General features: G+C 40.4%; 2 protein-coding genes across 2 annotated transcripts in view; both read left to right on the plus strand.

The window, feature by feature from the left end:
* LOC149380007 (Cell cycle regulated microtubule associated protein) overlaps positions 1-1502 on the plus strand; it is a 3060-nt gene extending 1558 nt beyond the window's left edge. The window contains exon 6 of the mRNA XM_089604093.1: positions 1425-1502. Within this exon, the coding sequence (XP_089460219.1) occupies positions 1425-1502 (78 nt within the window). The remainder of the gene's footprint in view (positions 1-1424) is intronic.
* Positions 1503-2315: 813 nt separating this feature from the next.
* NEET (2 iron, 2 sulfur cluster binding protein) lies at positions 2316-14301 on the plus strand. The gene is made up of 2 exons (XM_089603395.1): positions 2316-2736; positions 14008-14301. The coding sequence occupies exons 1-2, from the start codon at positions 2513-2515 to the stop codon at positions 14108-14110; spliced, it is 327 nt and encodes a 108-aa protein (XP_089459521.1). The 5' UTR covers positions 2316-2512; the 3' UTR covers positions 14111-14301.
* The last annotated feature ends 450 nt before the right edge of the window (positions 14302-14751 follow it).

A 14751-nucleotide genomic window follows, 5' to 3' on the forward strand; every position in this document is an offset into this window, starting at 1 on the left:
AGTTACGTTCCAATTTATGATGCATGAAAAAATCTATAACCTCACTTTTTAAGCAACATGAATCTGTGCCACTTTTTAACTAAAGAGAATACCTATTTGTTCTGTGTAGCATCATATTTCCATTTTTCTTTATCTTCCAAACATAATTTAACATATTAATTACATTTCTAAGAAAGTATAAGTTGCTACTTTATGACTCTGACTAAGCCATGCTTCTAGGAAGTATGCACGCGAGACTCTTAGTTAGTGTAAAGTGTAATCTAAAGATGTATATAAAGTTATTTGCTGTTAACTTCTAATCAAAATTTGTTTGTCACTGTTAATTTCAATTGTAAATATCGGTTTGATAAATTAGAGAGTCAACTGTTTTCTAATAAAGAAAATTACTTAAGAAAACACAATTTTTTTTCAACATACAGTTCGATTAATTATAACTCGATATTTTTTTTTATAGAAATAACTATATATTCTGTTATATAGTTCTTTCTATAAGTGTGTGATTGTAGAGGGGTTTTTTTTTTTTAAATGCTTAAGAAATTTCGGTTGCGTCGATTTCAATTCAAATCATTAATATTACACTTAAAATCACTTTGCTTTGATTAAAATTATTGATTCGTTAGATCATCCCTAGACGAAGCCCGTGACTTTAAAATTTCAATCCAAAACAAATTCTCTTTTGAAGCGAATGCGATGGTACCTTTTGCGATTTCAACATTTGGTGACAACAACATGGACCAAGAGTAAGACATCATTTGCCACGTGGAAATAGTGCAATATAAGCGTGCTTATCACGCTCTTCTATCCAGAGGCTTTGAGATCTACTTTTATCGTTCATCCTGGGCCTAAGTCCTAAAACCTCCCATAGATTGCAGCAATTAGGCCTACAATATAAGTGGGCTTGTTCACGAGTCCACTGGAATATGCAAAATTATAACTATTTATCTATATGTACATCTATGAATATCTATGATTCCATAGTCCTTCAAAACAAGGATTAAAATACCGATGAAACAACTTTGATTTACTAGTAACTCACATTTTGTTGAGGTGCTCTCTGATTTTTTGTTTTAGAGCATAGCGTAAATATATATACATTTATATATACTGCACATAAATATAAAATTAAAATGAAATTTTTTGAGTATTTGCAGTATATGTGCAGTGTTTGCGATATTTGAGAAAATATTAGTTTAAACGAATGCAGTATGTGCGATATTTTCGATATACCTGCAATATTTGTGATATTTTAAGAATATATACGGTATTTAAGGCGCGAGTATTTTGAGCATTCTATTGATTTAAATTACATTGACTGAATTTATAAATTACAAAATTTCTGTGTGTGTGATTAAAAGTTGGACAAGTATATCTTCTATTGTTTTCTGGCCTAAAATATCCAATAAAACATTATTAAACTCAATCAGACTCTAGAACTATTTGTCTACCAGCTTACAAACTCTAAGAATACTCCCAGTCCCGCACAGAGGAAGCTTCAGACCTGATCAAACTCGCATCATGAGAGTAAATGGACTATAGAAATAATACTTTTGATATTAAATGGATTAACATGGTATTTTATAAATTAAAGTTAAAAAGTTGGTATAATTCTACACGAACCACCGATACTTGAAAAATATACCAGACATGTTAAGTAGTGTATTTTGCTTTGATAGATAAAATATTATAATCTGAAAATAATTTAGCATCAAAGGTTTCAACTTTAGTTTTTATTCTCTCTGGAAATTGTTATAAAGCCATTCATTTATATATTTAAAAAATAGTCAAACTAAAATATATTTGCTTTAAAATTTGTGTATATACAAACTCATCATACAAACAAATAACAAGTGCCATATAAAATATTATTTTACTAATTTACTAATAAAATACAATTGTGCTATATTATCATTGAGAAATTGACATCAATAATATCATTTGTTTGTCACTTATCAAAAATCAAATATTGACATGTTTAGTTCCAAATTAATCACGAATTGAGTTAATTTCTTGACACATTAGTCATAAACTGGTTGCAATTCGTGATCGATTTGATAGTATATACGTCAATATTTGAATTTTAGTTGATTTTTGATAAATGACAAATAAATGTTATTATTACTGTGAAATTCTCATTACTAACTATTTTGTAATCCATATTTATATTAAATGCTGTCATTTCATTTTCTCTTTGATAAATCAGTAAAAAAAAATAACCCCCATTGGCCTACCTATTCATGCCGATACCACAATTGATTATTACCTCATCTCTTCTCCGAGCCAATTTAAATTTCAATGCAAACAAACAAACAAAAAAACTAAAAATGTGTGTATTAGAAACACTCTCTCGTGACGTATCACGAGGAAACTCCACCACCCAATTTTGAAGAGCGTGGCGTCCACAAGTCCCAGTTCATCACTTTTGCAAAAACTAAAAAACGATTTATATAAACCATTATCGCTGCTTGAAGTGATTAAATAAACACACACATAGATAGAGAGAAGAGCTAGAGTCATGGATTCAATGGCAATTGGGTTAGGGTCGTCGTATGGGAAATATCCATGCATGGACGGTAATTTGAAGAGAAGAGACAAGAATAATATGGGAAGAAAGAGAGTGGTGGTAGTGAGAGCAGAAAGTGGTGAGACCATAAATCCAGAGATCAGAAAGAGTGAAGCTAAAGTGGTTGACTCCGTTCTAGTTACCGAGCTCGCCAAGCCTCTCACCGCTTATTGCAGGTAATCCTCATGAAAAAAAAAAAGAGATTTGTAACTGACTAAGCCTATTCAAACTTAAGAATTTCATTTTGTCATACGTTTCAGATTTTTTTGATTTCTAGCCATTTTGCTTATGTGGCACATTGTTTATACCATTTTTACCCTTATTAATTAATTAATATAATTTATTTTCGAAATTAATAAAATCTTATTTATTATTCAAAATCCCTAATTATTAGGATCTCATATATCTCACTCACTCTATCTCTCTCTCTCTCTCTCTCTCTCTCTCTCTCTCTCTCTCTCTCTCTCTCTCGTCACATTTTTTAGCCATGGACAAAGATCAAAAACATAAAAACGCAGTTAATAGTCGTTAATAACTGTTAATAGGTTTCTGCTTCAACTAATAGTCGGTAATAACTGTTAATAGGTTCTTGGTAGAAACCTATTAACAGTTATTACCGACTATTAACTGCGATGTTGTTTTTTTTTCAACTTTCGTTATGGCTAATAATGTAACGAGAGAGAGAGAGAGTATTTAGGTATAAATAAGTTATTTTCATTTAATTATTTTTGGCAAAGAATTAGGGGAAAAAAATAAGGGTAATTATGTCTTATTACATCAAAGATTGGCTAATTATCAAATATTACTAAAACGTTGGCTATTTCACAATTCTAAGTTTTAAAAAGGCTAGTAAACTAGAGCCCCAAAAAAAAAGTATAGAAAAATAGTTATTTGAAACTAAAAGCTTAATAAAATAGTTAAACTCACACGTTGTTAAATAAAAATTTGCACATATTAAATTTTTTGACAATTTATATAAATAATTTATCACATTTTAGCTTACTCACTAATTTTAGACAATTTTTTGCTATGTTACGAATTCATTAATTTCAATTAGTTATTTAGCTTTATTTATTGTTGACACGAACAAAAATTTAGGCTCAACTAATATAAACCCAAACATATAGATGACAACCAAGTTAAAAATAATAGTGTCTCATGTGACTTCAATCGGTTTCTTACACTCATCTATACTTCTATGTTTAGACTAGTTTTATTCAAACCCAAACATTTTAAATTGAAATAAACATTAAATTTGGGAACCCTGTACAAATTTCTCGAAACCAGAGAATTTTTCCTTATGGTTTTAATCAGATCGGAATTTTAGATACTTTTGGATAATACTTTTAATTTTTTTTTTATTCAGAAACCTAGTCGAAAACCATGGTTAATTTTTTTTCAAGCTGTATCAGAACGGAACTTCCGTTCCAATTTAACACTCAGACGTAGCGTCATTCAAAATTTCAACTATCGGCTAATTTTCTGATGTAGTTCTCATTTGTGTTTGAAAAAATTCCTATTTTTACCTTACTAACTACATGTTACTCGTGACTTTCTGAGTCTGGAGCTTTCACTTCTAACCTAACAAAATAATTCTACAGACCAGATAAATTACGCACAATGTATAATATATATTGTTACGGGGTAAATTAGTCAGACTCCGATCTGGCTAGTCGGACTACCGAGCAGAAATATGAATCCAGCACCGAGCTCAAGTTAAGTAAACCCAAGGGCCATCCATTGAAAAGGAACGAACCGTTCATAAGTTAAGAACGAAACCCACCGATCAGAACTTCGAAGAGAAGAGAAGAACGTGGGTCAAAGACTAGTCAAAACTAATAGAAAACATGTTTCAAGCTCTAAAACGCACACCTCGACGGTTCAGGAACCACACGAGGAGCATTAACCGCCCACCTCAGAGAGAGGCGAAAGGCAGTTATCCATAACCGTCCAGAACGTGGGATTGATCACCCCACGTTCCTCAAAATAACCGTCAAAGACACGACCAGATGAGTATAAATAGAGGCAGCAGCACAGAACGAGACACGGACTTTTTTACACACTTTCTTTCACTTGAAATCTCTAGAAAACATTGCTCTCTTGTATTAGATTCGTCTGTATAAAGAGAAAGTCTTGCCTAAATCACCTCTGTACTCGGAGGCTTTGTACTCGGAGTCAGTGTATTTTCGTGAGATATTGTTGTACTAATTTTACAGGTCAACAGTTGGCGCTAGAAGGAGGGGGACCAGCTGAAGAATATGGCTAGTTCGTCCGCACCCGTGAACGCTGTCTCTAACCAGGAGACGGAGATAGAGCACCATAACCGCACCCTGCCTCTCACCTCGGAAGAAATAGCTGAACTCCTTCCGGAACCCAGCCTCGAAGAACAATTCAGACAGATGCAAGAGCGTCTCTCGGTCTTAGAGGCAAATAACAGGGATTTGAAGAGAAGGTTGCAGGAAAAGAGGGTCACACTGCGAAGCGCGATAGTGATCCCAGATGAAGAGCCCTCGCACCGATCAGGGAAAGAACCCATCGGACGAGATCCGCAGGTTAAGAAACCTCGGAAACATGCCAGAGATCGGTATGAGAGGATGGAAGATGTTTCTGAGTCCGAGAAGGAGCAGTACAGTCAGGAAAAGATTCCTGATCGGTACCAGCCCAGCACGGACAAAGGACATTCAAGCACTTTCAGGCACAGCTTAGAAAGCTCGGAGACCGAAGACAGTGCAAGCACCAACAAAACAAATCTTAGAAGATTGGAACGTCGGATTGAAGAGGTAGCCCTAGGTCAGAAGGAGTTTGTTCCAAAGGTCGGAGAAGCTATCTCCCCGTTCACGGCCCGCGTATTAGAACACCCGTTGCCTGATCGGTTTAGGATGCCAAGCATCCCAGTATACGATGGAAAGACCGACCCGGGAGACCATATAGACACATTTTCCTCTTGGATGCTGCTGCAAGGAGCCGGACCAGAAGTTATGTGCAGAGCCTTCTCTATCACTCTGACTGGCTCAGCCAAAAGATGGTACAGAAAATTAAAGCCAAACTCCATAGGATCCTGGAAACAGCTGTCTAGAAAATTCATGGAACAGTTTGTCGGCTCCAGTTCAGGAAAAACTCCCAAAGAAAGACTGCTGGCGGTAAGACAAACCCATGACGAGTCTCTAAAAGATTTTATTAATCGATACTCGGAACAAGCACTTCAGGTTGATGATCTGAACGAAGACTTTAAGCTCTTCGGGATCTCTTCCGGCGTCCGAACAGAATCAGAATTCTGGTGGTCTCTTCAGAAGACTAGTCCAAAGGACTACAACGATTTCTTGAAGAGAGCTCAGAAATATATCAACGCGGAGGAAGCAAGGCTGGCGGCAAGAAAAGCAAAGCCGCCGAAGAGCTACCGAGAAGAGCATAGGGAACGACATTCTGAGGACCACCGCCCACCGAAGAAGAGCCGGTCAGGAGCAGGACCTCTGAAACATTTTTCCAGTAAGTTCGATAAATATCATAAGCTCAATGCCCCGATAGAGGAGATATTTAGTCTTACACAGGACAATGAAGATTTCCCTAAGCCAAAGCCGATCAAGAAAGATATCTCAAAGAGAGACAAAACAAAATATTGCGCTTTCCACGCGGACATCGGTCACCGTACTGCCGACTGTTTCAACCTCAAAGAGGCCATAGAAGCTCTAATCCGAAGAGGAGCGTTGAAGAAATTCAAGGCCGAGCAATGGGAGCAAGAGGAGCAGAGAGGTGAGGCATATGCCGAAATCTCACTCATAGTCGGAGGACCACATGTGGGAGGAACTTCAAGGAGCGCTCAAAAAAGCTATGTAAGGGAAGCCTACGCAGGACCCCGACAGATCTTGTTTACAGCCGAGCAGAGGCCTAACAAGATAGCCAAGTCTAGCTCGGAGCCTATTACCTTTACAGCAGAAGATGCTCGGTGGGTGATGTATCCTCACAACGATCCACTGGTCATTTCGGCCTTAATCGGCAACAGGAACGTACACCGGATTTTGGTGGACACTGGAAGCGCTGTTGACGTACTCTATGAAGACACGTTCAACAAGATGGGTCTTAAGCAAGACACGTTGGCTCCTTCCCCTGAGAACCTCTATGGCTTCACGGGAGATTCAGTCCAGCCCAAGGGATTAGTCTCACTCCCAATAACTGTGGGAGAAAACTCGAGGAGTAAAACCATCAACACAACATGGATAGTGGTCCCCGGAAAATCTTCATTCAATGCGATCATTGGCAGGCCAACCTTGCAGTCCCTCGGGGCCGTTGCGTCGGTGGAATATTTGAAGATGAAGTTCCCTACCGAGCACGGGATATGTGAAGTAGTCGGAACTCAGGCTATCGCAAGGAGCTGCTATGCGAATTATCTCAAAGAGAGCCAGGACAAAGATGTTCACAAGGTTATGATGATCGATCCAGATTTTGACCCACGCCTCCCGAGCCGAGAAGAAATTGGCCCAGGAGACGAAGTCGAGGAAGTCGCCCCAGATCCAAAGCAACCTGAGAAGAAGCTCAAGATTGGAAAATATCTTGAATCAGGTACCAAAAGTAACTTAATTACTCTCCTATCTAATAGTTTAGATATATTTGCCTGGTCGCAGTCCGACATGACAGGGATAGATCCTCAAATAGCATGTCATAGGTTAAATATAGATCCTAAAGAAAAACCTATCAGACAGAAAAGAAGAGCTTTAAACTCCGAAAGGTATACTGCTCTGAAGGAAGAAGTAGACAAACTGATTTCTAACGGATCAATAAAAGAAACTAAATATCCTAAGTGGGTGGCCAACCCCGTCTTGGTCAAGAAACCCAACGGGAAATGGAGAACTTGTGTGGATTTTACAGATCTGAACAAGGCTTGCCCAAAGGATAGTTTTCCTATGCCGATAATTGATCAGTTAGTAGACGCCACGGCAGGTCATGAAATCCTAAGTTTTATGGATGCCTACTCTGGCTACAATCAAATCCCTATGTATGGTCCCGACCAGGACCACACGGCATTCATAACTGATCGAGGGCTATACTGTTATACGGTAATGCCTTTCGGGTTAAAAAATGTTGGAGCAACATATCAAATATTAGTAAATCGAATGTTCGCCGAATTACTCGGGATCACAATGGAAGCATACATTGATGACTTGTTAGTTAAGAGCCGAAAAATAGTTGAACATACGAATGATCTTAGAAGATCATTCGAACTGTTAAGGCAATATCGCATGAAATTAAATCCTCTAAAATGTACATTTGGTGTCTCCGCAGGAAAATTCTTGGGTTTCATCGTTCATGAACGAGGCATTGAAGTGAATCCAGAGAAGATCACAGCCCTATGGAACATGAGACCACCACGAAACATCAAAGAAGTGCAAAAATTGACGGGATGCATAGCTGCACTAAGTCGCTTTATCTCTCGGTCTACCGACCGAAGTATTCATTTCTTCAATATACTCAGAGGCTCCAAGGAATTTGAATGGACCAAGCAGTGCGACGAGAGCTTCGAATCTCTAAAGGAACACTTGGCATGGCCTCCGACTTTGAGAAAAGTACAGGAGGGAGAGCCCCTGGAGATCTACCTAGCCGTCTCGGAACATGCAGTAAGCTCAGCGCTGATCAAGAATGAGGGAAAACACCAAGTCCCGGTTTATTATACTTCGCGGCGTCTTAACGAGGCAGAAGGAAGATACCCGGAACTCGAAAAGCTAGCTTTCGCCCTCATCACTGCTTCTCGGAAGCTAAAACACTACTTCCTTGCACATCCGATTACGGTCCTCACCAATTTCCCACTGCGCCAGGTGCTGCAAAAGCCTGACGTATCCGGAAGGCTAATGAAATGGTCAATTGAGTTGACACAATATGACATACACTTCAGCCCCCGACCAGCAATTAAAGGACAAGCAGTCGCCGACTTCATTGCAGAGTTCACATACAGGCCAGTCGAATTCCCGATTTGGGACATGTATGTAGACGGAGCAGTCAACGAAAAGGGGTCCGGGGTCGGAATTGCGCTATCCAGTCCAGAAGGAGACAAGGTAAAATTCGCTTTAAAATTCGATTTTAATACTTCGAACAATGAAGCTGAGTACGAAGCTATGATACATGGGCTGTAAATAGCAAAAGATTTAGAAATCAAAAAGCTCAAAGTATATTCGGATTCTCAGTTAATTGTTAATCAAATGAAATGTGAATTTCAGGCAAAAGGCGAAAAGATGTCGCTATATGCCGAGAAAGCTAAAAACTTAGCAAACGAATTCGAACTTTGCGAGATCACCCAAGTCCCAATAGCCATGAACGTAGAGGCCGACGCATTAGCAAAGCACGCCACTCAAGGATCAGACTCGGAGTCAATCCCAGTGATCAAAATTGGGCAGCCCAGCATCGAGCAGGCCACCCACGTGCTTCATATCGAGCAACGAAAGTCTTGGCAAACTCCGATCAGGAAATACTTGCAGCAGGGAACTCTACCCAACGACAAAAATGAGGCTAGAAGTTTGAAGTTCAGAGCCGCCCGATATTTCCTCGAAGGTCAGAATCTCTACAAAAGGGGATTTTCCCAAGCTCTACTCAAGTGCCTAGATGAAGACGAAGCCGAGTACGCTCTCAAAGAAATCCATGAAGGGATATGCGGAAGTCACATCGGATGCGAAGCATTGGCGCAAAAGATCATCCGACAAGGACTCTACTGGCCGACATTAAAAGCCGATGCACGGCACATGACGCAAAGATGCGTCAAGTGTCAAAAGTTCTCAAACATCCCGAGGTTTCCACCTAATTCGCTCATCACCCTCTCATGCCCGATCCCATTCGCAGAATGGGGAATAGACCTAATCGGAGCTTTGCCAACAGGCCGAGGAGGATGCAGGTATGCGATTGTAGCCATCGACTATTTTTCAAAATGGGTTGAAGCCGAACCCTTAAATAAAATAACGGCCCATGCAATTGAGAAATTCGTATGGAAAAATATCATTACTCGTTTTGGAATACCAGTCAAAATTGTATCCGACCACGGAACCCAATTCGACTGCGATTCCTTCAAAAGCTTTTGTGAAAAATATGGCATTAACAAAGTTTTTTCTACACCAGTCAGACCACAATCCAATGGATTGGTGGAGGCCGTCAACAAAACAATAAAACACGGCCTGAAAACAAAGTTAGACGAGCAAAAGTCAGAGTGGGTGGATATGCTTCAAGAAGTCCTCTGGTCATACAGGACCACCGAGCACTCCGCAACTGGCGAAACACCTTTCTCTCTCGTATACGGTTCCGACGCGGCCATACCGACCGACGTCTTAATACCAACAATGAGAAGAGAAAATTACTCAACAAAGGTAAACAACGACATGCTTGAAATTAGTCTAGACCTGTTAGAAGAAAAAAGAGAAAACGCCAGATTGAGAAATCTAGAACGCCAGATTGAGAAATCTAGCTAACCAGCAAAAGGTTTCTCGGTATTTCAACAGGAGAGTCCGACCAAGATCATTCAAAGTCGGCGACAAAGTCCTCAGAAGAGTTTTTCTCCACACCAAAATCCATCAGGAAGGAGCCTTCAACGCAAACTGGGAAGGACCCTACATCATCCGAGAAGACTTCGGAAACGGGGCCTACCGACTACAACAGTTGAGCGGCGATATGGAGAAAAACCCCTGGAACGCTGAGCACCTTCGCCAATTTTACGTTTGACTTGTTTATTTGTTAATCTTTCAAAAAGCGGCTTGATCGCAGGTATCGCGTTTACATTTTCAAAAAGCGGCTTGGTCGCATGAATTATGTTTACTTGTTAAATTTTCGAAAAGCGGCTTGGTCGCACGTACATATGATTTCAAGTAATTTTCTATCTTTCAATTTTCTACTCGGAGTTTCGAGTAATCACGTGCTTATAATTTCAAGTATTTGTTCATTTTTCTTTCCTCTGCTCGTAATTACTTATGTATCGCGTTATGTATTACTTATCACACTATATATTATTATCTTTCAAAATTTCGACAAAGTAAACTGGGCAGCTAGATAACTAACGAACAGTTTTTAGAAAATATACCTAGTAATAGTAATACTTTACTCTACCAAAATTTTGAAACTAAATTTACACAAAATATAGATCCGACCAAGGATCATTTGTTCAAATCCCGAAAGGGAAAAACGAAAATTACATAATAAAAATCCGACCTCAGATCATTTGTTCAAAACCCAAGCGGGTTAGCAGAAATCAAAATAAAACAACAACAAAGACAAATTCTACTCCTGGTCGCCTTCTTCGCTAGCCCTCGACTCCGAGTCGAGATCGAGATCCGTCGCATCCAGAGTAGGATTCTTCGGACCAAGAAGTCGAACAGCCTCGGTCATCCCAGCGGTATAGAGATCATCGCGCATATCACGATAATCGTCGGAAGCTTTGTACTCTTCCACCGCCGCTAAACGAGCAGCCTCGAGGTCTTCTCGGAACTTTCGAGTTAACTCATACCTAACCTTGGCTGTCTCATCCCTGACAACATCTCTCTCCTTGAGAAATCGATCATTCCTTTGTCTCAAGGAGGTGAGCTCGGAGCCTAGCAGTCCGACAAGACCGGTCATACTGACAAAATTCTGCAACGATCAAACGATCAGCCACAATGAGTTATCAAAAGGGAAGAGGTACCGACTAGACGAGTCAAAACTTACCGAAATCGCCAAGTCAGTGGCCTGGTTAAGCCTCTCCAAAGGCTCGAGCCTGAGAACCTCCTGAGCCTTCTCGGCAGGGAAACGCTCGCGGAAGAAAGAAACGACCGGAGCCAAAGGATCGGAGGCAGAGGAAGGCTCGGCCAAACCCTTAACGGGAGAAGAGCTCAGAGGCTCCGAGACCTTCGAAATCGACGAGGACGCCCGCTTGCCGGCCGTCGAAGCCTTAGAAGCCTTGACGCGTTTCGGATTGGGAGGGATCAGCTCGGGAGCGGATTTCTTTTTTGCCATCTGGGCGATCTCTGTTAAGAAACGAAAATGAAAATGAGAAAAGAACATATGTAAGCTGAGAAAGGACAGGTAAAATACTTACTTGAATAAGGGTAATAATAATATTGGTCGAGCAGGTCCGGGTCCGATAACAAAAACGTCGACCGATCAGCCTCTGAAAGATCAAAAATTTCCGAGTGAAGTGGTCGCTCCTCCTCGGAATATTGCGGAAGGGAACCTGGAACCAAACATAAAACATATAAAAACCCAGAACAAAAGCCCGGCTCAGATTATCAAACAAGAATTCTGGACCAAAATCACACCCAATTCCGAGAACGGAGCCCTTATGGGGCACCTTTCATAAGAAGCGTTCCCTTCAACCCAAAAGAAATGATCTTTCCAATTTTTCTGGCTGGTCGGCAGGCGAGTAACCACCTTAGAATGATCGTCATTAGCCCGAGCATAATAGTAACCATGCTGCCCTGGGGCCGACTTAAACGAGTAGTATTGTGAGAAATCTTGCAAAGTGACAGGGCGATCATAAATTTTCGCCCACAGCACGGCCATCCCGACGAAGATTTTATACACATTGGGAACGAGCTGGGTAAGAGAACAACCCAGGTCGGAAACGAACTGGGAAATGAGAGGATGCATTGGCAACCCTCCGATCACGTTCAAAATGGCCCTATTGAACGCAATCTTTCCAACAGGAGGCTGATCGGCTCTCTCGTGCTCCAAAGGTGCCGAGAGGATAATTCCATCAGCTATCTCAAATTCCTCCCTCAACCCTTGTAGATATTTCTCGGTAACCCGAGAAGTCCAAACCTTGGCCGAAAACTGGCCCTCTTTCCGTTCAAAAACCAGGGCCTCTTCCTCTTCCTCTGGAAGATCAACCCCAAAGGTCCTCCCACTTGGACCCGGAATGCCTTGAGAACAGCCCTCTCCTCGGTCTTGCGAAAGAGAAAGGCTCGTCGTATCACGAGATTCCGACCCGCTCTCCCTCGAAGAATCGGACGAGGACGATATCTCCACGACCATAGTGTCCCTACACGACAGGGAAGACGAGTCAAAAACCTTTTTCTCGGTATCAACCCCCTCGGACTCAGGATTGGGAGGCACGCATGATTCATCATATGCCATTACAGGACGGTCCCATCCAATCTCTGGGACATGATACCACACGGGACTTCTGAGGAAAGGAAACTTGGACCCATCCAACAAGGTAACACTATCGGGATCAGGTTCCGATCGCCGAACGACGCGAGGATCGAAGCTTAGATCAGGACGCGCAAGTCCACCCATAGCCCTAATGAAGTTGAGAAACTAAGATTCCTAAAGTCCGAAGGATCCGAATACAATAAATAAAGAAGATATCGATCGCCGAACAACGATCTCAAAACAGAAGGAAGGTATCAAAACAATGAAAAAAGAACAGACCTTACCCGCGAAATTGAAGATCGGAAGATCCGAGCAAAAACGAAAAAGCCAAAAGCACAATCTGAATAAGCAGATCAAGCCGAGAACGCTCTGAGACCAGAATTTAGAAGAAAAAGCGAAATGAAGTCAAAAGGTGAGGAAATGCCTTATATAAAGACTTCATGAACGGTGAGGATTAAGCTTGTCCAGGAAGCCAAACACATCTGACCGTCGAAGCAAAAGACGCTACGGTTCAGAAAGGCCAGATGACAAACGACGTCGTCCTGTAAAAAGAAAAGAATGAAGAGTTCTACTCGGATCATCCCGAGACGAGTAAGCAAAGATGAACACGGTCACGAAGCAAACCGAAATAGTTCCTTACCATTTTTGCTAAAGAAAAAACTAAGAAACTGGAGGGCAGCTGTTACGGGGTAAATTAGTCAGACTCCGATCTGGCTAGTCGGACTACCGAGCAGAAATATGAATCCAGCACCGAGCTCAAGTTAAGTAAACCCAAGGGCCATCCATTGAAAAGGAACGAACCGTTCATAAGTTAAGAACGAAACCCACCGATCAGAACTTCGAAGAGAAGAGAAGAACGTGGGTCAAAGACTAGTCAAAACTAATAGAAAACATGTTTCAAGCTCTAAAACGCACACCTCGACGGTTCAGGAACCACACGAGGAACATTAACCGCCCACCTCAGAGAGAGGCGAAAGGCAGTTATCCATAACCGTCCAGAACGTGGGATTGATCACCCCACGTTCCTCAAAATAACCGTCAAAGACACGACCAGATGAGTATAAATAGAGGCAGCAGCACAGAACGAGACACGGACTTTTTTACACACTTTCTTTCACTTGAAATCTCTAGAAAACATTGCTCTCTTGTATTAGATTCGTCTGTATAAAGAGAAAGTCTTGCCTAAATCACCTCTGTACTCGGAGGCTTTGTACTCGGAGTCAGTGTATTTTCGTGAGATATTGTTGTACTAATTTTATACAGGTCAACATATATGTATACATATATGTATTCGCAATGATCGAAACGCTATATAAACAATGAGTTTGGTTTGTTGTGTGACCATATATTTTCAGGTGTTGGAGATCAGGAACTTTCCCTTTATGTGATGGTTCTCATGTGAAGCACAACAAAGCTACCGGCGATAATGTGGGCCCACTTCTCCTCAAGAAGCAATAGCGTCCGCTTTCTTTCATTATTGTCCATTTATTTCAAAGTTTGTGTTTTGTAATAAGGAAAGACAAGTTTTTTTGTATTATTAGCAGAAACGAGTTTTGCGGACGAGTTATTGTCGGGTTTAGATTTTATGGCACACCACGCATACTCTTTTCATATGCTCATTTATCTATTTGTTGGAACTCTTGCAGTTTTTTTTCCCTTATTATATAAATATGTGATATAAATATAATTGCATTAATGTACTATAATGAGTTGTTATCGCTCATAAGTCATAAACTCATAAGAAATAACATTTGAAAATTTGAACCCATATTTATGTTGACCTTTAATTCATCGTCACTAGACTAAACTTCTGTCTTACATTAATGATACTATTTCGGCCACGCGTAAACACCATTAAATAAGCTGTAAAGGCGAGACAATGTCACATTATGGAATTGTAATTTTCTGCGGGGGAAAAAAAACGTGTTTGAATTGTTGAAAAGTCGAAAACTACACTTTGTCATAAGTTTTGTCCTTTAATTAACCTTTAACCTTTAACCTTTTGCCATATGAATGTATGGCACTAATATTTCCAACTATTTTTATTCTCAGCATATTCCATCAAAATAGGGTAAATATAAATTGCTCTATCCCACATA

Source organism: Urtica dioica, chromosome 12 (assembly GCF_054948205.1).
Source record: "Urtica dioica subsp. dioica isolate 48M chromosome 12, U.dioica_male_clone48M_v1_H2, whole genome shotgun sequence".
In the NCBI taxonomy this organism is placed as follows: domain Eukaryota; kingdom Viridiplantae; phylum Streptophyta; class Magnoliopsida; order Rosales; family Urticaceae; genus Urtica; species Urtica dioica.